Source organism: Sorex fumeus, unplaced genomic scaffold (genome assembly GCF_029834395.1).
Source record: "Sorex fumeus unplaced genomic scaffold, SorFum_2.1 ptg000020l, whole genome shotgun sequence".
Lineage (NCBI taxonomy): Eukaryota > Metazoa > Chordata > Mammalia > Eulipotyphla > Soricidae > Sorex > Sorex fumeus.
In genome coordinates, this window is record NW_026606077.1 from 9,905,439 (window position 1) to 9,928,195 (window position 22,757).

A 22,757-nucleotide genomic window follows, 5' to 3' on the forward strand; every position below is an offset into this window, starting at 1 on the left:
CAAAAGGGGAGGGGTGGGGCGGGGGGAATGTGCCATTTGGACAAGTGGTATTTTTCTGTTACCGCAAAACTGGATTATGGAAGCTCTGTAACTAGACATATCACTTCTAATTCGGGTCGAAAAATGGGGTTTTGCTTTGTTTTGGTCTTAATGTCCCTCACTTATTGGAACTATAAAAAGTCGACAGTGATAACGCATGGGAAAATTCGGGTGCAACAAGAAAAGGGCACTGCTGGGTCATGAGCAGTGCCTGGATGTAAAAACTTCCTGGAGAATCAAACAATCCGTTATTTATCCACCATGCTAGTTGGAGCCTTTTGGGTAGTATACAGTGGTTACTCATGTTTCAAGTCAGTGAATACAGTTTCTGCTGGTTTTAAATGACAGATACTGAAATCAAAATAAGCATCAAACAAGAAAGTACAGATTTAAATGTGATTGGAAACAAGGATTCCGTAACTGACGAAGATTTGGATGTTTTTAAGCAGGCCCAGGAACTTTCTTGGGAGGTAAGGCTCAGGAGACTACAGTAGAGTTATAAAAGGGATATGTGACTTTTACATCTATAAAGTTCATTTGATTTTTATTGCGAATTCTCAGGTTTCTTTAATGGGATAATAATTTTTGTCAGCTAAACTTCCAGAAGCAAGGACTTCGTGGTGCTGCCTGTATTCTTTCTTTCATTTCTTTCGGTTTTCTTATTGTGCGAGGATCCAGCCCAAGGCAGGTCTCCATAGCTGAGTGACATTCCCAACCCTGGTTGTGTTCTTTTGGTGTGTTTTCTTTGTTTTGGTTTCGGGGCCATACCCAACTGAGCTCAGGGCTTTCTTCTGCTTTTGCCCAGGGAACACTCCTGGCGGGGTTCAGGTGGACCAAGGCAGTGTCCAGGATTGAGCCCAGGTCTGTTGCATGCAAAGCAAGTGCCTTCCCTGCTGGACTGCTGCTCCTGTCCCTTTGGGGTTTTGCTCACTGATTTCATAAGGTCGCTCCGAGTAGCGGTAGTTGAGGCAGGTTTTGAAAAACTGCTTGTAGGTGTGAAGAAAAAGATGTCTGATTATTCTTGCCCAAATTTAGAAAATCTGATCATTGCTTTTAAATTTAGCACTGCTTCTTCCAACACAGATGGCCCAACCATATGAAAAATGTCAGAAATTTTTACTCCTTGGCATTGATGAAAACAATATTGTGTTTCATGATCAGTTCTCACTTTTATTTTCACTGTCCAGTAATTTATTTGTTTAAAGTTTTAACTCTCCGTAGTTTCTTGTCACTAAGACATTGAGAGGTGCTGGTGTGCTTCTTGGAAGAAATTTTTGACACATTACAAATTTTTGTATCAGTAGACCACATCTTGTGTATGGACTGTGTTACTGTTACTGCGAAGTGGATTCCCTGCCCTGCCCCTGCTTTCCAAAAGGGGTTGAGTGGCTTCTCTGTAGACTGCGTAACTATTTTAAATAGCAGTCACTTGGGGCAAAGGGCTTCTGCTTTGTGCTTTTCTTTTGGACAAGTAAATGGCAAAATTTTCCCCGGTGTTTTGAGGTTGCCTTTTGGGGGGCCACTTCTCCCGTTCTAAGATAGACAAGATGAACAGCAGGCCACTGTCTGAAAGATGTTGTTCAGCATAAATTCCTTTTGTTTCCAACATGGTGGCAGTAGCTTTATTTATTTATTTATTGGGTGGGGGAGAGTTGGTCGTATGTTGAAGTGTTTATTTAAGGGAAAGAGAAAGCAGCAGAGACAGTCCTTCAAATTCAGGGAGTTGGGAAGGGGAAAGGGTCCGAGAGTGCAGCACCCCGCAGTAGCTTGCTCCCGCGAGTTCGGCTGGCCTGTGTCAGCTCCGCTACACACTGTGCAGGTCAGACCCTCACATGGGGACCAGGGACAGCCGATCATTTATTTAGGGTTGGGATAAATATTACTTTGTGGAAAACAGCAAACTACCAGTGCATAACAGCTGCATCATCTTATAATTTCCTCAATTTTAATCCATTGCAAAGACTGTTCAGCTCAATTGGGATTGATGCGTATTCACATTGTATTAATTTCCTGGCTTTATTGATAGTGTTCCTCAGAGTATTAGTTTGTTTATCTGTGACTCTTCTAGAAAAATCAGTTCTTTTACAAGGGCTTTTATTTTTTCCCAACATGAAAGGGACCAGAGTGATAGTACAGCAGGTCGGCTGACCCGGGTTCAATCCCCAACATAGGTTTCCCCAGCATCGCCAGGAGTGATTCCAGAGAGCAGAGCCAGGACTAACCCCTGAGCATCGCCGGGTGTGACCCAAAAAGCAAAAAAGAAAATTCACAATTAAGATTAATGTTCTGGTCTTGATAGATTTTTTCATACCCACTGTTCGGAGAAGCAGTGTGTAAGAAAGGTATTTTTTTCCTTGATACTTAGATGTTTCCTTTCTCTCCCAGAAAATAGAGTGTGAAAGTGGGGTGGAAGACTGTGGCCGGTATCCTTCTGTAATAGAATTTGGGAAGTATGAAATCCAGACCTGGTACTCCTCGCCTTACCCACAGGAATATGCAAGGTAATGGAATAAGCCTGGCAGGTGTATCATTTTAGTGTCATATGTGAGGAAGAACACTTGGGGTTCTAAAGTAGGAATCAGATGTTTTTCAGAATATAAATTTGGATTGTCAATTTGAAGTACCCCTAAAAAAGAAACAGTCATTTAAATGATACTTACTTTTGGCGGCACCTTCTATTTCTTTGTTGCTGCTGTTAAAGGGGCCTCTCCCAGAGCTCAGAGCAGCCAGGGTCATATCTGGTGGTTTGGGAGATGGGGAATGGGATGTGGGGGGCACCAGGGCCATAGCTAAGTTGTATGTATGTGCTGTCTGGGATCAAACCAAGGGACTCAACATGCACCAGGCATGTGCTTTACCACTAAGCCACACCCCCACCCTGCTCGAACCTTCTCTCTGTGGAAGACCTTCTCATCTTTAATTCCCCCAGTCATTAGAGAGTTTGCTCTTAGGTTGTTAGTATTTCCCAAAGTGAATGATATGACCTCATGAGCAGGGAGGTGAAGGGCGGGGGTGGGGGCGGGGGTGTTCTAGGGGGAGGGGTGGCCCTCATAGCCTCAGGTACAGTTGGGGGCACTGTTTTTCCCCAGCTGCCTTTCATTTTCCTATGTGGGCTTGTTTTATATCTGCTTGCTGGCATTTTATTTTTATGTTTTTAACAGAAATATAGGTAAAGGTAAAGGGCCTCCCGTTGATCATCGATTTGCTCAAGCGAGCCCAGTAACGTCTCCATTGGAGACTTTGTTGTTACTGTGTTTGGCATATCCAATAGCAAAGGGAAAAAAAAAGAATAGCCTGAAGTTTCTTCCTCAAATCCTTCCTTTTAGATCCACTTATGACTGACTTGTTGAAAACAAATCTAGTGATGCCAGAGTTTCCATTTCTCCTGTTGTTATCTATTTTAAAATGGCTGTCTTGTAAATAGATTTCCTCCAAGTACATCAGGACATAACCCATTAGTTGAGATGGTTTAGCCTATGAATTTGGATAATGACAGCCTTAGCTTTCTTTCAGAATAGACACCCTTTTCTCTACCATATGAACCAGTCATCTTACTAAAGAAAATGGGGAGAGTGTTCTAGAAGTTAAGTGACAAATGGGTAATCTGGAGTCTTTCTTTTCCTAGCTTCTATCACTGTATCTGTGTTCTCAAATTTTTTAATTTTATTTGGATGAAGCATCACAGTTTTTATTAAAATTTATTTAGAAAGATGTGAAGGGAGAGATAGAAGTATGTGTGTAAGAGAGAACACAGGCTCAAACGAGACAGGTGGGGGCTGGAGCAATATGGGCATTTGCCTTGCACACGGCCAACCCAGGTTCGATTCCCAGCATCCCATATGGTCCCCTGAGCACCGCCAGGGGTAATTCCTGAGTGCAGAGCCAGGAGTAACCCCAGTGCATCACCAGGTGTGACCCAAAAAGCCCCAAAACTAAAACTAAAAATGAGACAGGTGTTCAGAACAAGTCTCCAACCGTTTTTTTTTAATGTCTGTGAGCTTTAATTTGTATGCGTGATGTATTCTGAGACCTTAAATACAATTTGTGTACAAGTTTAAGATTTGCAGTTAGCATTATCTAAGCCTGTGTCTGTCTCTTTCCCCCGAACGTTCTTCTCTATCGGTATACCCCAAAGTCCTTAAAGTACTTCTGTTTATTTTTGTCAACATTAGCAGTGTTCATTAAGCATGGAGAGGGCAGAAGTATAAGTGTTATCATTTTTAGGGTGGAGAAAATGCCAGAGGGCAGGAGAGCAGTTTGTCTTATCTTACTCAGAGTGGAATTGGCACAAACAAGTACAATCAAAACTTTTAGCTGCGCATCCTTAATTTGTACAACATCAGTAATGATAATAACTGACCTCATCCGTAAATGGAAATAAAAGCAATCAAGTTCCAAAATGTCTCTGTCTTTTAATGACCAAGATAATTTAAGAAATAATACATTTCTGAGTAGAATATGGTGAGTTATAGCACTGACCCAAATACTACCCAAAATAGGGCATTAAATCCAAGATTTGAAAAGTATGCATGATTACCTAACAGGATAAAACCTTACTGGTGGTTTTTCGAGTAGTATTTCCACATCTGAAAACCGTTTTTTCTATAGGACATATGTAAGGAAACAAATGATTGTTCACAAAATAAAAGCAGCACATATTATTATACTGAAATATGTTCTTTTTACTACTTATTTTGTTTTAAATAACTTCTTTTCAAATACTGCTTAATAAGGGCTTTTTATGACCTCGAGAAAACAATATTTAATATTTCTCATAAAAAGTCTAACCAATGTGATAAATTCTTTGATTTTAAATTTTAACAGATTACCAAAGCTTTACCTGTGTGAATTCTGTCTTAAATATATGAAAAGTAAAAATATTTTGTTAAGACACTCAAAGAAATGTGGATGGTTTCATCCCCCAGCAAATGAAATTTACCGAAAGAAAGACCTTTCAGTATTTGAGGTAAGCATATATGAATTAAAAACAATTAAATGAAAAAAAAAAACACGAAACTTTCTGTAACCTATTACTTCTAATTGTTGACTGTGTACCGATTTGTTTCTAGAAGGTACAAACTATTTGCCGTTTTGGCGCTGACATTCAGACTGCATTTTAAAATACCTCCCTGTTTTGGAATGTTTATCTGACCATATTAAACAGCCATTTAGATTGATGATAAATTCCTACTTCATCGTATTAACTTTTTTATTTTCTCCAACTCCCTGTCTGCACCAGATATATTCACCAGTGGATTTATGATCTCAGCTTTTTGTAAATTCTACTTTCTTTGGCAGAAGAAATGAGCTTTGTTCAGCAGATTCAGCCAGTGTCTGCCAGGTGCTCGCCCTTCCAGGGAATTGAGCAGCTGTACATATCTCCTCAATGCACAACCACCTGTGTTTCCATCCATTTCTTGGCAGGGTGAATAATCTTTTTGGTGAGACCCCAGCAGATGTTGGGACACCCCCACCCCTCATCTGGGTGGATGGCCCCCCTGGAGCACTCTGCTGTTCCCAGGAACCCCTTGTGGCCACGATCTCTCATGGGTTCTCGAGGACATTTTGTGTTTTCAGAATTGATTGAGTAGCAGAAGGTCCTTGCCTATATATAGTTTCATTATTTAATCATGTTTCTATTGTCTGTTCCAAGTCAGTCGTACCTTGAGCTCCTGCCTTTCTTTGATTTTTCAGGACTTCTTATTTTTGATTCTCATCATTCCAAGTTAACACTTCCTTGTCTTATGTCCTTCTCTGTCACGTCCGTTGGGTGTGTTGATTTGGTTTGTTTGCTTGGTTGGCTTTTGTTTCTTCCATTCCTAGGTTCTCAGAACAAGCCTGCCTTATGCAGCAGACATGTCCTTTCTAGGCTACAGATTTACTTTAGGGTCTCATTTTCCATATTACGTACTCGATTACTCGGTCTCACGTTTGCCTGGAGTCCATGTGCCTCCCTGTTATGTTTCTTATGGGGAAGTTTCTCACATACACCAGGTTGCTTCTCGGCCTTGGGCACCACCTTTTCTGAGGACCAATCAAAGAACACAGGTAATTCCAATTGTGTCTGCTTTTTAAGCCTTCTTCCTACTTACGTTAGGCTCTTTTGCAAGCGTGATGGAGGAGATGATCTGATCCAAAGGGTAGCCATAGAGGTCCTTGCTCTGGCAGGATTCACAGGTGTCTGTTGATTCTGTATCTAAGTCTGTGTTGTAGGGCAGCAGCATCCCTTGCCACTGCCTACTAAATGCCCAGCTCCAATTGTGGCAACCCAAAATGTCGCCAAACATATGTCCTTTGGGAGGTATCTGTGCCCAGTGAGGGTTACAGTGCCAGAGGAGAAACCAAATGCAAATTGTTTGTCCTTCCAAAACTTGTTGGTCTCGTGTTGCTAGTCTTGGCCTGTCCAGCGAACCGCCACAGTCGAGACAGCAGAACTGCTCTTATTCATGCTTTACTAATGTCCGAAGTTCAGCTTCTCTACTGGCTTCTTCCTTGATGCCATGAATCCTTCCTCCTAACCAAAATGAGATGACAATCACTGCCTTATTGTTTCTCAAAGAACAAAACACATTGCCAACTCTGATTGATAAATAACTCAGCATGAATCTGCCTGTGGAATTGAAGATCTCATTAGTCCAGGAAGAGCCCTCCTAGAGTTAAGAGAATCAGTCTTGTGAGGTCAGTGAAAATGGTCTTATTTCAGGCTGGAGCAAAAGCAAAGTGAATAGGGCATTTGCCTTGTAGGTGGCTGACCCAGGTTCAATCCCCAGCACCCTTTATGGTTCCTGGAGCCTTCTAGGAATGATCCCTGAGCACAGAGGCAGGAGGAAGCCCTGAGCACAGCGAGGTGTGGCCCCTAAACAAGCAAACCAAAAAAAAAATGGTCTATTTCAGGGCTGATACTCTCAGACTACAGAGAGAGGGAGAATCAGAAGATCTGTAAAATGGATTCATAAAATTAACTGATGAAATTGGATTGGATAAATGCCACGCCCCCCTATTCTAGAATCTGAGATGAATGTATATATATATTTTTTAAGTAAAAATAGTTAATTTGGGGGCTTTTGAGAAAGAGAAGGAGGCATAGAATAACAGAGAAAGAGCATGGGCTTCTTCAGAGACAGACAGAGGCCTGAATGGACCTTTAAGACCGGCTTTTATATGGATATTTCTCAGGTTGTCTTGGTCTGGAGTTTTCTGCCAGAGGTGTGGGTCATTCAGGGATTGTCAGAAAGGAAGAGCTTCATTCTCTGTCTCTGCTGAAGTTTATCTCCTCTGTAAAGTGTCCAGCCTCCTCAGGGTCAGTTACTGGTGCCAGGTAGGTCCTATCGGGCCATACTTCCTGTGATCACAGGTGGGCTATTATGTCCAGGAATTCCATTTCTTTGGGGGACCCTTCCCTATGAGATGAATACTTAGAGTTTATCATGTAAGAAACTTTTCTCTTTGCCGTTTCCTAAAGAACTTGCAAAATAAATCAATAACAGACTACTGCTTTCCTGTCTTCATTTTATCTATCCCTCTTGAAAGCCATATTGATCTTTTCACAACTGATGAGAATTTCTCTTCAGCAATGTCATCTCTTTGTTTTTCTGGTTCACACATATAGATGTCTTTTTTTTTTCTTTTTTGTAATATAGTACATTTCCAAAAGTACCATACTCACAAATACAAAACAAAACAGACCAAAAAAACTTGCCTTAATTAAAGAGAGAATTGCATCCTCTGCCATTGCCCATAGTTGATTATGTTGCTAAGTGTGGGACCTAGGTTTCATTGAAGGGAAGTAGTTATATGCAGTCTAAAAATAATTTGTGCAATATGAGAACCTGTATGGTCCACAGGAGACTTGAGAATGGTCAAGTTCATTGTTAAAGAGCTCTGGTTAGCAAATATCCATTTCCCCTAAGAAAAGTCCTAAGGAAATTCTTAAATCTGCTGTGCTTTCTGTTTCCAACAAGTAACTACATTTGATCAAAGGCGTTGGCATCTGTGCCTAGCCTCCTGTCTGCAACCATCAGCCTCACAGCTTGGTTCTTTTATTTTGAAAAGAAATAGACTGTAATCATGATACTTACTGTAGGTTGAAATTTATCTCAGTTCTCTGTAAGTATTCCCATTATAGAAATTTTATCTTTTCCAATTATATTTAAAATGATGCTTAGGATAAAATCAAAATGGAAACCTCTTGCTAATCTACATTTCTGGGGAATCCAAATAATACAGTTCATTTATTTCTTTTTTTTTTTGTGAACTCTTTTTGAAAATAACATTAAGTTTGACTTACTTAAGCAGTATTCTGATCTTTACATTTCTAAATTCAGGTTTACTTGATTCAAAGAGAGAACATGCCTTCTCATTTTCAACTCCTGGTAAATTATTAGTAAAAATTACTCCTTTGTTATTTAGCCTTTCTTCAGGTATCTTGAATAAGAAACTTAAGCGTTTTAAATTTGCCCACTTTAAAGGAAAGGTAGAATTCTCATTTTCCAACTGACAGCAGCTTTCCAGTTAACTTTATACTTGTTAAGGGAATGTTTTAAACTCTTAGTTTGTGATTTTGAAAGCAACCCATATATTTTCCAAAGAATCAAGCAGAAGAATCACTTTTATACTGAGCAGTATTTTTATGCTAAATAATGTTGTCTGTTTCTCTTTGCTAGGTTGATGGGAATATGAGCAAAATTTATTGCCAAAACCTTTGCTTGTTAGCCAAGCTCTTCCTGGATCACAAAACGTTGTATTATGATGTCGAGCCATTCCTTTTTTATGTCCTTACAAAAAATGATGAAAAGGGCTGTCATCTGGTTGGATACTTCTCTAAGGTAAAACAAGAGCCAGCATGACCTTTGTTTTTCTCTCTCAAAATGTTCATGGTAGAGCCCAGTTGTTGGAGCAGGGGCTGGTCTGTGGCTGTCATTGGAAAAAGGGACACGTGTCTGAACAGCTCAGGTGCTTGTTCAGAGTGCCTCTTTAAAAACAATGAACATGGTGGCGAGGACATGTTTAAAGGGCCTCCGCACTGGGTGCTGTCCCGGCCGTCAGCATCTGCGTAATACTAGAATTGCTGCCTGGCAGGCCACCTACTTCTTTGATTTTCGAAATGTTGAGCTTATTTCCCCCCTCTCCCTAAGTGGGGTCTACATAAAGGTTTCAATCTAATGTAGCATTTAAGAGATAATTCTCCTTTTTCCTCATTGCATTCCCTCTGTGGTCATTAGTATCTCCATGAGTCGGAACATTGGCATTTGGACAGCCAAGCTGATATAATGACTAGTTTTAAATTCTTACTGTGTTAGTGTTTTAAGATCTAAAGCAGCCTCACCTTTTGAAAGTCTAAAGCATCTTCAGCTGGGAACAGAGGCAAGCCCTTGCCATACCGACTAGAGTCTGTCTTTTTCACTGGTTCAGAGCAGCTCTCTCACATTCTTCTGCTCAGAGGCTTCTGAGAAACAATACGCAATCAAGGAGAACTAAATTTGGAGACATTTACCATGTCACTTTTCTTAGATTCCTAGGAAATCCTTTAATTGTGCCAAGATGGTAATGACAAGATTTCCAGGCAATAGATAAATGGTTTAAACCCTTTCTCTTATTTTATTATATGTTTTCTTAATGTTCAATGACAAGTGAATTTTTAAAGAATCTTCTTTAGCATCACACAAATAGAATGCCTGCTAGCAGTGCTATTTTTATGAAGGATCGTAGGACTGGCTTTGGGGGTGAGGCTCTGACTCGGGTAGAGTATATGCCTCACCTGCATATGGTCTCAGCACCTCCAAAAAAAAAGGAGAGGCCATCTCTGAACATCTCTGAAGGTCCTTTACAGACTGAAGCTTTTATCCATCTAAGAACCAGCCCATAAATAGTCCATGTAAGCATCGGTGCCCGTGGGAAGCCACTGCAGTGTGTTCAGCCTCCTAGTTGGCAGAGCTCTAAAATGAAAAAGCACAAAGTAAATTTGCACGTTTTGGAGTCAGAGGATGAAAGGAATTGATGCAAAATAAAACCACACATAGAAAATCTATATAATTCTCAAAATATCTTTTCTTATATGACGACTTCCCAAGTATACCCTAGAAGAATGTAATGAGGAAGTTACTTTATTCAGAGTTTGGAGCTGAGCTGTAGTGACCTGTTAAAGGAGAGGCAAAAGGAGGCTCACTGAGGGCCGGAGCGATAGTTCAGCAGGCGCTTGCCTTGCATACAGTTACCCAAGTTCGATGCTCGGCACCACATACAGTTCCCTGAGCACAGATCCAGGAGCAAGTCCTGAGCACCGCCAGGTGTGACCCCAAAAACAAAAGAGGAAAATAAAGAGAATCACTGTTGAGATGGGTTTCTAAAAGGAATAAAATTTAAAAAACAAACAAAAGAACAACCTCCTCCTAAGGTTAGGGGGTAAGGTAGGAATAGTTTGGGACCAGGAACAGAATGACAGCAAGGATGACTCTTTCTAACCAGAAAAGCATTTCTTTTTAGATTGGGCAGCCCAGATGTCTGACTTTACAGAGGTGACTAATTATTTGAACCTTTGCTCTGTTGTGTCCATACGGTGATGGACAGCCCAGCTGCCAGGGAAAGCACACATTGTTTCCTCCCGCCCATTTCTTAGAGACTCTGCAGACAGCTACAAACGTGTCAAAGTTGGAAGCACATCTTTTTTCACAAAGAAATCTTTAATTTTGCCCTGTAGGGGTTTTTCCACAACCATTTCCTGTGATCTTTCAAATAGGTTCATTAAAGATCTGGGTGTTCTGAAGTAATTCTTTGATGTGGTTAGTACATTTGTGGTCAATCTTATTTGTGGTTTATATTTGGCCAGAACATTTGCAGCCTCAAAAGTCTTTTCCAGGTCTTCTCTCTGTCGGTTTTGGCGGCTTCTGTGTACTCTGAATAAAATATTGCTGCTCTGATGCCACATCCCATGAAAATTGTGAATTCATCCTTAATTATAACTGTTTCCCACCGTTTTCTTCCCAGTCTTGCTCCTAACTGCAGACTTTTGGTAATATTTTGGCCTTTTATTTGGAGGCCTTAGGGTTTCATGTTGTTGTTGTCTTTTTGGGTTTTGTTTCCCTGGTTTGAAATGCAAACTATTTCTCTAGCTTTTTTACTTTGACTGTTTTTTTTTCCCCCACCAGAAGAAAAATGTATTTGTGCAAATCTACCCACACATAGACTATTTTAGTTTTACTGGGGCATTTGCTCATAGGCAGAAGGCAGATTGCTGTTGCAGAACTATAGGCTGGCTAAGTCCTAAGTTGGGGGTCTCATGACGGGTATTCTTCCCCCCCCCACCCCCAAAGTTGTTTGTACAGAAAAGCATTTCTTTGATGCTATGGTCTGTGGATTTGGTTTATATTCCTCTCGGTTCTTTATTCATATTTGACAGTCCTGCCTTTCAAGAATAAAAACGTAACTGAGAGGTTTGTCTGGAGTTGATGATTTGTCGTTAGCTGATAGTTTGACTAGCAGGGGACTCTGCGACTTGCCTCTGCCCTGACACCTTGGCTCACCTTTGAGGGCCGCACTGCAGGGACAGTGGCAGGTGCCGGGAATCGCCCACTTCAGCAGTCTCACATCCTCGATCTGTTTCTCTCTCCCTCAGGAAAAGCTCTGCCAGCAGAAGTATAATGTCTCCTGCATAATGATCATGCCCCAGCACCAAAGGCAAGGATTTGGCCGCTTTCTCATTGATTTCAGTAAGTGAAGTGCTTTATTCACTTTCCTGACCCAGGGAGCCAAAGGCTGTTAAAGAAAACAGTACCACATAAAACTTTATTTAACCTATTTTGTTGTATTTATCAATAGATAATGAGCGTTCTATTTATATTTACATAGGGTAGAAAATCTTCCTCAAGTGAAAAATTCACTGCTGCTTACTTATGGTACTCGAGGAAATTGAGCCGGCTCTCGGCAGAGCCGCTCGCTGACAAAGCCATTATCCTAGTGAACAGGCAGAATTGCATTCCATTCCCAGCCCTCGTGCTCATTAGCACCAAAAGAGGCAATTATTTGCGATTAAAGCTAAAGGAAGTGTTATTTAAAAGGATTTTCAGCTTTCTAATTTTTTTTTTCCTATAAGCTTAACACTGTACAGGGCAGGAAAGGGATGCTTTGATTTAGGAAAACAATTCTTCAGGCGTTCTAGCCCTTACAGCTTCTCTGATAGAGTAACTATCTTGTTTGAGTAACAATCCCCCTTTTCTACTGTGGAAATTATTACAGTGTTAATATGTAGACTTTCTAAAACATGTGTTTGTATCTTGAGTTTCCCTAATTAAAATTGGAATAATCTATGAAATAGTGCACAGGATGATGTAAAGACATAATGGCAGTTTTTTCCTCCTGGTTTAAATGAGATTAGAAATAACGCTCTAGTGTAAAGGCTACATTTTGTATAACTGATTCATAATATCAAAATGCTACTTGAAAACTGGTATTCCTATCCTTTTTTTTGGGGGGGCGGGGGAGTGGTGTTCACATCCAGCAGTGTTCCTGGCTGTCTGTTCAGGGATCACTCCTGGTGGGCTCCAGGGACCATATAGGGTGCCAAGCATGAAATCTGGGTTGGCTGTGTGCAAGGCAAATGCCCACCACTGTATTATTGCTCTAGTTCCCTGTGTCATTTTTGACCTTGTAAAAATCTGTCACTAGAAACCATGTGTATTTTCATTATCAGAATTTAGTTTTACACTGAACAGATGAAGAATCATAGAATCTTCATTAACGTCAACAGGCCCAACATAAATGTGCATGAGGAAAGCCAGAAAGTATTATGTTGAGAGGCAGGTTGATAGTCCAGGGGTGGGGTGCTTGCTTTTCGTGTGGCTAATCCACTTCTTCCATTATGTTGCCTTTGACCCTTTCTTGCTACTTTGCTGTGTATCTTTAAATGCCACATATGCTCAATCAGAGAGATAGTACAGTGGGTAGGGTGCTTGCCTTGCATACAGCTGACCCTGGTTCGATCCCCGGTGCCCCATAAGGTCCCTGCCGGGAGAGATTCCTGAGCACAGAATCAGTAGTAAGTTCTGAATACTGCTGGGTAGCTCAAAAACTCAAAAACAAAGCTCAAAAACAACCCACCCACCCCACCCTCAACACCCCACAAGACACAGCATCCTCCTCTTTTGCACTTAAGGAACAGATATCCTTCTTGGAAAATGTATAGTTCATCTTACAGCAGAAGGAGTTGCTGCACCCACTGAGCTCTCATGATCCTTTTTAAACACATCATTCAAACTCCGATAACCAGGGTTATGGGGTTTCTGAAATTTCATCTCTCCTCACCCTTTCTTAAAGGATCTTTTAAATTATTCCACTCATTCCCTTTTCTCGCCAGAGCTTGAGAGTCTGTTGGTCAGGGAATGTATTTTCAGTACTTCAAATAAAGTTGGAAGGCAGGAAAATCTTTCTTTTGTTTATAAAACTGGTAGATTCGCAGGCAGAGACACGGTATCAGCAGGAAGGAAGCTGCAGCCGCCCATCTGCCCACTCTCGAGCTGGGTCACAGGGTGATGAAAGAAACTGATCATGCACAGGAGGGACCACAGGGCCAAAGCTCTGCACCCCACGGGCCGGGACAGCCAGGCGTACTGGGGTCGCATGGGCCAAATGCTGCCTTTGGAACAAATTGTGTCTCATTACCTCAGACAGCCTGTCTCCGGTGAGGCAGAGCTGGGGTCCCCAGAAGTCCCAGTGTGACCCCAGCGCACCCTCTCCAAGCTCATAAACCACCTCGTAGATTTTATGACTTGGCCCAGAACTTAGGCAAGTCAGAGAAGGAAGGACAGCCATGGGTTGGAGATGATAGATTTCTTCATCTTGGTTTCCCAGCTTCCCCTTCCTCTCAGCCAGGAAATACCAGGTTCTCCCTGTAGTCTGCCCCACTGCTGGCATCCCTGCCCCAGCTCCCTCTCCCTCTCCACTCGCTGCCCTGCCGAGGTATCCCCAAGCATCGGAGGCCTCTGCCTCGGGGGCTGGCCCTGCAGCCAGAGCTGCCACAAGGCCTCATCAGGCTCCTTTCCCCTTTCATTTAGAGTAATTCCAGACTTAAAGGTTTTAAAAAATAGTCCAAAGAATTTCCATATACTCTTAGGCGTAAATCCTCAGATGTTAACATTATCTTTTTTTTGGTTTTGGTTTTTGGTTTCTTGTTTTGTGTGGGGCCACTCTCAGCAGTGTTCAGGGATTCCTCCTGGCTCTGTGCTTGAGGGTCAGTCCAGGCTCAGGGACCCAAATGTGGTGCCAGGGATTGAACCTGGATCAACTCTGTGCATGGCAAACGCCTACCCACTAGACTATCACTCTGTCCCAACATTTTAGATCAGCTTTCTCCATTTTTACTCTGTCTCTCCCCCTTTCTCACATCTCTGCTATGTAGGTTATATTTTAGTTATTTGAGAATTGTAAATGCTGTACTTTACTTCAGATTATCCGTGTGTTTTTCTAGAAACGAAACGGCTCTCCTACATAAATGCAATATACAAATGATGAAAGTCAGAATTAAGGTTTATACAGCACTATTGTGTAATCACCATGTTCAAATTTCAGATTCACCAATTTTACTAATGTTCTTTCTGGGAGCAGGAAATATCCTAAAGATTAAAGATTACATATTGAATTTACTTATCATGTCTTTTCAGTGTGTAATCTGGAGTTTTGGTTTTTGTTACCTCAATAATTTTGAAGTGTACAGGTCACTTTATAGTGTCCTACAATTTGAAACTTTTCTTATATTTCCTCTTTTTAAATCTGTTTATAGGATTCATATATAATTCTTATCTCAAATAATTTTTACTGTGCTCATTACTATGTGGTGATTTTCTATTTCATTGTTTCTTCTGTGTAATAGATACTTCCCATAAGAAAGAACCTTATTTGAAATAAATCATTTGCAGGAAGCCGGGTTTGGACCGGGGTTCCCAAATACAAAACTTCACTGCTTTGAACCATCTCCCTGATATAGGAGCTTTATTTAATCATTCTTTCATTTACCTAGTCATGTATTTATATAATTACAGACTTAAGGGGTTTTCTTTCATGGATTATAACTTGATGCTGCCACTATTCATGTGGATGTTCACGTTTTCCCAGACTCACTGAATGGTAACTGCTTCCAGCTGCCTTTGGTGGCCTTCCGACATGACCCCGTCCTTGGAATACATCCCTACTCTCTGCTCCAACATGATGTTCCAGTTCATCTTGGTCTTTCTCTGAATCATTCGTTTCCTCTCCTAAGGTCTTTGGTTTGGTGTAATGGAGAATATAGAAAGCCTGGGGACTTAGATGTGATGTCACTGCACTCAGCACTCCCACACACCCCCCGCCCCCGCCACACACACACACACACACACACACACACACACACACGCCACTCACATAACCTTGCATTCCACATCTACACCATCACCAGGTGTTATACAAGTTTGTATTTGTAACTTTCTTCTCTGATAGCAAAAAAACAACTTCTATTATCAACGGTATCTTTGTGTAATGTGCTCAGCCCTTGAATACACATTATTTCAGAATTGCAACTCATACCACTGGGAAAACAAGCTTCTAATAGTGGTCCGTATTTGTATATAGTTCTGTTGTCTTACTTTTACCCTGTGTATTTACTGTATTTACTTCTTGGGTGATTTCTTTTCTTTCCCACTTGTTCTTTTTATAGTAATAGTATTTCTTTAATATATGAAGCTTGTTTGTCTCTATTTGTTTTTCACTTTATTTTTCCCCCTTGACCCAGTTGCCCTCTCCCTTTCCCAGATATCAGACATTACCCTGCTTTCCAGGTTGAGACCGTATTAAAGGGCTGCCGGGGGTTAGTGGCAGCCCCTCGCCGTCTCCTCCATCTGCTCCCATTCCCCAGTCCTTGCCCATGAGTGGTCAATTCATTTCTAATTTATTTTTCCTGTGTTGATTTTTTTACAAATGAGAAGCAGGACATATATTTTCTAATTTTCCTCTTTCCTAATATAAAGGGTAGCATATGACTGATCAATCATCCTTTAATGTGTATCTTCTTTCCAAGTAACAGTATATCCTGGGGATCACTCCATATTTCCTAGAGTCCTTATATTCTCTTCTGCAACTATATGGCACTCCACGGAGTTGATGTACATAATTTACTCACCGAATATCCCAGCTAGAGAGATAAACATATTGATGTAATTATGGCCTGTAACTCAAGCTTGCAAGTACAGATCCTGCCTGAGGAATAAGTTTTAGCCCCCTTTTTTGGGGGTGGAGAGGTTTCCTAAGCAGGCAGGTAGTTGAGCACTGGGGCTCCAGGCTCACCAGGTGATGCTCAGAGGACCATATGGTACTGGGGATTGCACTCAGTCAGCCTCATGCCTGGCATGCACCTAACCCTTTACTGTGTCTTCACAGCAGCACATAAGATGGTATATTTGAACTTACTCTGTGGGTGAGGAAGCTGAAGCACATTACACGAATATTAAGTGGCATCATTCCAACTGAAGTCCAAGCATTCTGACTCCAAAGTCTGTTTCGTATAAAGGGCTAATTAAAATGTGAACAGAGTTGTGGAAGATTAAAAAATGCAAACTCAAACAACTGCAAACTGCAGGGGGTGTTTTGGGTGTCTTTTTTTTTCCCTAGCAAATTAGCAAATGCTTTAAAATGTACCTAATGCCTGAGATGTAAGAGATGGGCACCATTATGTTTACATTATAAAAGGTACAAATTCATAGACGTTTTCCAGAATTTTGACTGTATCAAAAACAATCCCAGTCCCATCTGTCCTTGCATTTGTACATTAAACAGGAAAGTTTATTCAGTTCTTGCCGTGTTGTTTTGGGGTCTCCCCAGCCGTGTTTGGCAGACCCAGGGGGCCACTCCCAATAATACCAAGCCCAGCTCTACGGGCCTGACACATCCATGTCCAGGCTAGAAGTTATGGTACCACCAAAGCGAAGGTCAATGGAGCTTGGGGGGGGGGGGGGGGGGGGTTGTGCATGGAAGTGATTTACCTTGGGGCAGAGTACATGCAAAATAAGTGTTCCAGCCCTTGGAGCTATCTCCCTTAGCTTTTTAAAATTCAATATTAAGATATTGTGCAGTGTCTGTGTTGTTCTTCATGCAACAGAACTGGAGGATTAGAAGTGACTGAATGAATTAGGCACTCATTTCAGCAAATCCCCTTTGTTGCCATGTCTGTAATCTCTGATATTGAGGGTTTTCACCTTGAATTTCCTGAGATTTGCAAAATGAGTCTGTAATTAGTATGTGCTTCTGGAACATGGCAGACAACCCCCCTTTTGGTCCCATAGTTGTCAGTGTGACGAGCTGGGTCCTTCGACTTGTTCTCTTAGAAGAAGAATCATACACCTGGACTTACAAAAAATGGGAAAAAATACAATCAGCTTTTGAGGAAAGATCATTTTGGGTACAGTTTAGTATCTCTGTCTCCGTATCACTGAAAATTAATAGGTAAACTCTCCATGCCTTCCTTCTTCCCAGTGACAGATACCTCTTAATTAGGTAGTTCAAGAGTCCCAGCCTATCTGTTCCTTTAGCTGCTTTAGAGCTCTTTGCTGATTTGCTGAGGAAACACCACTTAAGAAAAGAATAGATTTTCTGTCTGGCTTCTTGTTCCTGAATCTCTTCCACGTCTAGGTCCATCAGGCACATTTAGGGGGAAAATACGGCCACCAGGTCATTGCTGCCTAGAAAGCTGTAATGAGTAGAGGCCAGTCATGCACACTTCCTCCAAAAGGAAACCTCACTCCCCTCATCTCAGAGACTACCTACAGGTTTACTTGTTGTATTTATGGCGTCAAACAGAAGAGACAATCCATGGTAATTCAGATTGCCAACCAGCAACCTCCAGTTTTCTGATTTTGTAAGAGACAACTTTAAAATCTCATGGCCACAGATGCCGTGACCCGGGTGGTGAGAGCACGTGATGAGGAGTGCCCCATGTTGCTGCTGCTGCTGCTGCTACTGTTGTTGTTGTTGTTTGGAAAGTAGCACTGTAGCACTATCCTCCTGTTGTTCATCAATTTGTTCGAGCAGGCACCAGTAACGTCTCTATTGTGAGACTTGTTGCTACTCTTTTTGGCATATCGAATACACCACGGGGAGCTTGCCAGGCTCTGCCATGCGGGCGGGATTCTCTCGTAGCTTGCCGGGCTCTCTGAGAGGGGCAGAGGACTCGAACCCGGGTCAGCCTCGTGCTAGGCAAACGCCCTACCCGCTGTGCTATCACTCCAGCCCTGTTTGGAAAGTAGAAAAGTTTATTGGAAAATAGAAAAGAAAAAGAGCTCCCCAAGTGGGGAGGAACTTAGTACAGGGCTAAGTTAACTATGGCTCTTTTTGTGAGTTTTTTTTTTTTAAAGGATGCTTTTTTATTTATTTATATTTTGCTTTTTGGGTCACACCTGGCGATGCACAGGGGTTACTCCTGGCTCTGCACTCAGAAGTTACTCCTGGCGGTGCTCAGGGGACCATATGGGATGCTGGGAATTGAACCCGGGTCGGTCGCGTGCAAGGCAGATGCCCTACCCGCTGTGCTATCTCTCCAGCCCCTTTGTGAGATTTTTATAGGAAAACTGGGTCTTCATATGGCAGGGAATGCAGAGAATCTACAGGGTGGTTGGGCTGGTTTGTCTTTCTGGTCACCTGCCTCAGGTAGTGTTCATTATCTTAGTCTTGTGACTCATAATTTGGGACAGAATACTGTGGTCCTGGGAATCTCCAGGAATACTAAAGACAGGGACCCCACATTTGATCCCTATTCCACGTGGCTCCCAGAGCACTACCGGCCATAGCCCTGGTGGCCCCGGATCACTGGGCGGAGGCAAGGGAAATCTTACAAACTTTCAAAATGTAATTTCAAACTTTCAAACCAAAGAATCCTGTCAGGGCAGATAGAGTGCTTTCGTCCTCCAGAGACTCGCATGCCGGTGGGGAGAAGTAAATGTTTGATTCTGACTGGCCTCTCGCCTGTGGAAACTCAAAAGTTTTGATTCAGGGATCAAATTAGTTCGGTTCTGTTAAGCATATTTCATCTGAGCGCAGGTGAGCTGCCCAGAGTGAATAACGGCTCTCAGAGGCACATTGGTTCGCTGTCAGCAGATGTTCCATGAATCTGGCACCTGCCAGACGGGCCGTAGTGAGATGCCCCTTCTCTCGTGAGGGTCTCTGCTTGTTTCTACCCAGTTGTGGCTGACCCGGCCCCCATATCCTGCCAGTGAGCTGAGAATGGGTCCAGATGGGCAGCGGTGATCAGAATTCTGGTGCCTGTCATCTTCTCCCGAGAAATCTCGCCCTTTAACCATGGCAAGTCGTGTGATTTCTGTCGTCCATCACTGAGGTCACGGGTCACTTGGCTGGGATACGAACTCTCTGTCCAGTAAGCTGCAGAGTCAATATTCCCCTTAGAAGAGCCCGTCAGCCGGCAGCAGGCCAGAGGTGTGCTCCAGACACTGGGATCACGGCTCTTCGGCCCGTGTCAGGCCTTCACTTCAGCATCCCGTGCAAGTCACGCTCATCAGACAGAGGAGCGAGAACTGGCCTGTGGAACGGCCACCTCTGCATGTCCCTTGTCCCACGGCATCCATCTGTGGCAGTTTATTGCTGGCTCCGGTGCTCTCTGGGGCCTCTCACAGAGAACGTGAAGACTTGGGTTGAGCTCACACTTGGTTGTGCCGTGAGGAACGTGGGGCCGAGCGGGGGATCTCACTGGCGCTCCAAGCCTGCAGATCAGAAGCTCTGCTCCTGAGCCACATCTCCAGGCCACCGTGTGTGCAACTTCTCTTTAGTAAAAGTTTCTCCCTTGGGGGTGGAGTGTAGAGGGGGAGGGAGGATAGGACCGTAAATAGAGTGCTTGCTCTGCATGCAGCCAACCTAGGTTCAATCCCAGCACCCCATATGCTCCCCAGGCCCCACCGGGAATGCACAGCCAGAAGCCCTGAGTACAGCTAGATGCGCCCTTCACCGTCCCCTGACACCCCGACCCTCTCAAAAACAAAAGCCCATTTCCTTTACCAAAAGCTTAAGGGTAGTAGAAACTGTTCTGATAGTTTTGTCTCCTGGGAGAACCTGCCACTTCTTCGGCCTTCATTATCTGTTGCATAAATGCTAAATTAATTACTTGCAGAATTCCCGTTTTTATGGTGGGTGTCTACGAAGAAGCGTTCAGAGCCCCCAGAGGACCCCCCACCCTCCCAATTCTGCTCATCCGGCTCCACCCGGCCTCCACCTGGCAGTGCTGGGGCTCCCAGGCTGACACCCTGCAATACTTGGGGCCCTCTTGGCAGCAAGGGGTCTAATCGGGGTTGGGCACACCCCTACATTATCTCCCTGGCCTGGCCCAGGAGGCCACCCCCAGTGATATTCAAGGGCCGCTTCTGACATCATTCAGGACTTACTCCTGGCAGTACTCTGGGGACCAGAGGAGATGCCGGGGATCAAACGTGGGTGTGCCACCTGCAGGACAAACGCCCTCCTTGCTGTCACTCTGACCCTCAGGAAGCACCTTCTTCATATGGTTTCTCCCCATGTGTTTTTTTTAAGGAGGGAGAATTTTCTTTTATCCAAAGGTAGTCAAGGGCTGGGGAGTGGCTCAAAGGGCCATAGTGCAGCCCCGGCTCCTCATGGTACTCCCCAAGACCCACTGGGTGTGACCCTCAAAACAAATTAATTAAACAGACTCCATCAGCTGTGGCTTACTTATCTCCAAATGTCAGGGACATATACCCTGCCTTCTTACAGTATTGGGGCGGGGGGGGTGGTTGATTTGGGGATTCTGGACATGCTTGACTGTGGTCAAGCTTACTCCTGACTTTGTACTCAGGGATAGCTCTTGGTGGGGCTTCAGGGACTAGGCGGGGTGCCGGGGTTCAAACTCAGGGAACTCTGATATGTCTGTCCAAGCTTAGCCTTGATCTTAAGATCATGGAAGTTCCATCAGAAAGAAGGCAGTCACTCTCACTCCAGCCCGGGGTCAGGGGAGGAGAGAGAGCTGTGACAGGGTGTCACTGTGATAGCAGTAGGTTGAAGAGACATTGAAGGTTTCTGTCCTTTTAGCAGGTCATTTCTTTGTGAAATTCAAGCTGTGTCTTCAGACGCTGTTAGGCGGCTCTCCCTGTGCTGTGCTCCCGGCTGAGCCTGGCAGGCTTACTCCAAAGTGACGCTCGAGGCTCTCACCATCCTCTTTGGGTGGGAAGCCGCCATCTGTCCTCTCCATGACACGAAACGGGACTTGCGCCGGGTCCCCAGGACGAGCTGGGTTTGGGGAGACATGTTTTGACCGGCATAATCGTCTGATGATGACATCTATTTTTAATAGATTCTCATTTATAATAGAATAAGGAAATGGCTATTTTTCTCTCGTTCCTCATCATGATATGTTGCACTAAAAGCCTTTGTCATTACTGTTCTATTACACTGGGCTGCAGCACAATCTATTTTAATATGCTAAAGATAACATCAAGGTTGAAAATTGAGCTCTCGGTGATTTATTCAGAGGCTGACTGGTAGTGAATGCATTGAAATGAGTTGTATGAGGCAGTGCAGCTAACGATGTATTTATGTCTTCTTTTAAACTAAGCTTGTCATAAATAAGAGCAAATAAATAGCTCTTATATTTTGTATTCATTGCTTCAGTGAAAACATTGTAAATACGAAACATACGGTCTGCAGCTACCGATTTGCCTTACGTAGTTCACACTGTCTTCAAGTTTTGGCACACAGGTGGATTTTGTAAAAATAAATCATTTTGTTGCCTTGGATTTCTAACATTGACCAACATTTTCATTGAGTCACTTTGGAAAAAAACCACGACTGGGCACATTTCATTCAGATAATTAGCGTGAGAAAAATGTAAGTAGAGCCTTAACAGACCCATCCCGTGGGCCCCTCTTAGTCACTGCGGAATTCCAAGCTGAGTGCAGGACCAAATGCCGAGCTCTTGATCTCTGCCCTCCGCCTGTGTCTCTATTGGGGGGCCATACACAGCAGTGCTCAGGGGTCTCTCCTGGTGATGCCAGAGCTGGAACCCGGGCCTCCACCAAGCTCTCGGCCCCTTGAGCCATCTGTATGGCTCTTCGGTGTGTTTCTTTCAGTGGCCTATGCCTTGGCCCCATTAGCCAGCCTGCCTGCTTTCCATGGTCTGTGGCAGCAGTGGCCTCGCTGAGGAGACCAGCAGGATAGATAAAAGGCCCAGCTGTGCCCGTGGCGTGTGCACTGTCACATGAGCAAGATCCCCAGCTCTGGGACGCCGTGTACATGGTGCACAGAGCTCTGTAGCAAGAAGTACTTCTAGTTCTGTCTCTTGTTTTCTTAACCCAGGTAGATGCAAGAGAAGCATTTCTGGTTATTAAAGCAGATTGGTTTTATTCTGCTTAGCTGAAATCAGTGCTATACCCAGTTTTGGTTTCACAGGAAACTGTTCTCCCTTTAACCCTATGTTTCAGCTAGTAGAGACATTGCATTTTAAATAAAGCATTGTGTTCAGTGTTCGTTTCGTTTGGGGGCCACACCTGGCTGTGCTCTGGGCTTACTCCTGGCTCTGTGGTCAGGGGTCACTCCTAGTTCAAGGGACCATATACGGTGCCTGGGATCAAACCAAGTGCCCTGCCCACTGTGCTATTGCCCTCAAGCCCCTGAAGTAAAGCATTCCGAGATAAAACTTTGATAAAGTTCTCTCATGAGGAAGTTTCAAAACAACACATTTATCATTTCAG

At 43.3% G+C, this 22,757-nt stretch overlaps 1 protein-coding gene across 7 annotated transcripts in view; it reads left to right on the plus strand.

The window, feature by feature from the left end:
• KAT6B (lysine acetyltransferase 6B) overlaps window positions 1-22,757 on the plus strand; it is a 215,264-nt gene that overhangs the window by 162,832 nt on the left and 29,675 nt on the right. For all 7 annotated transcript variants that reach the window (XM_056113313.1, XM_056113316.1, XM_056113312.1 and 4 more), the window contains 5 exons: window positions 388-509; window positions 2,425-2,540; window positions 4,864-5,005; window positions 8,703-8,864; window positions 11,651-11,744. In XM_056113313.1, the coding sequence (XP_055969288.1) occupies window positions 388-509; window positions 2,425-2,540; window positions 4,864-5,005; window positions 8,703-8,864; window positions 11,651-11,744 (636 nt within the window). The remainder of the gene's footprint in view (window positions 1-387; window positions 510-2,424; window positions 2,541-4,863; window positions 5,006-8,702; window positions 8,865-11,650; window positions 11,745-22,757) is intronic.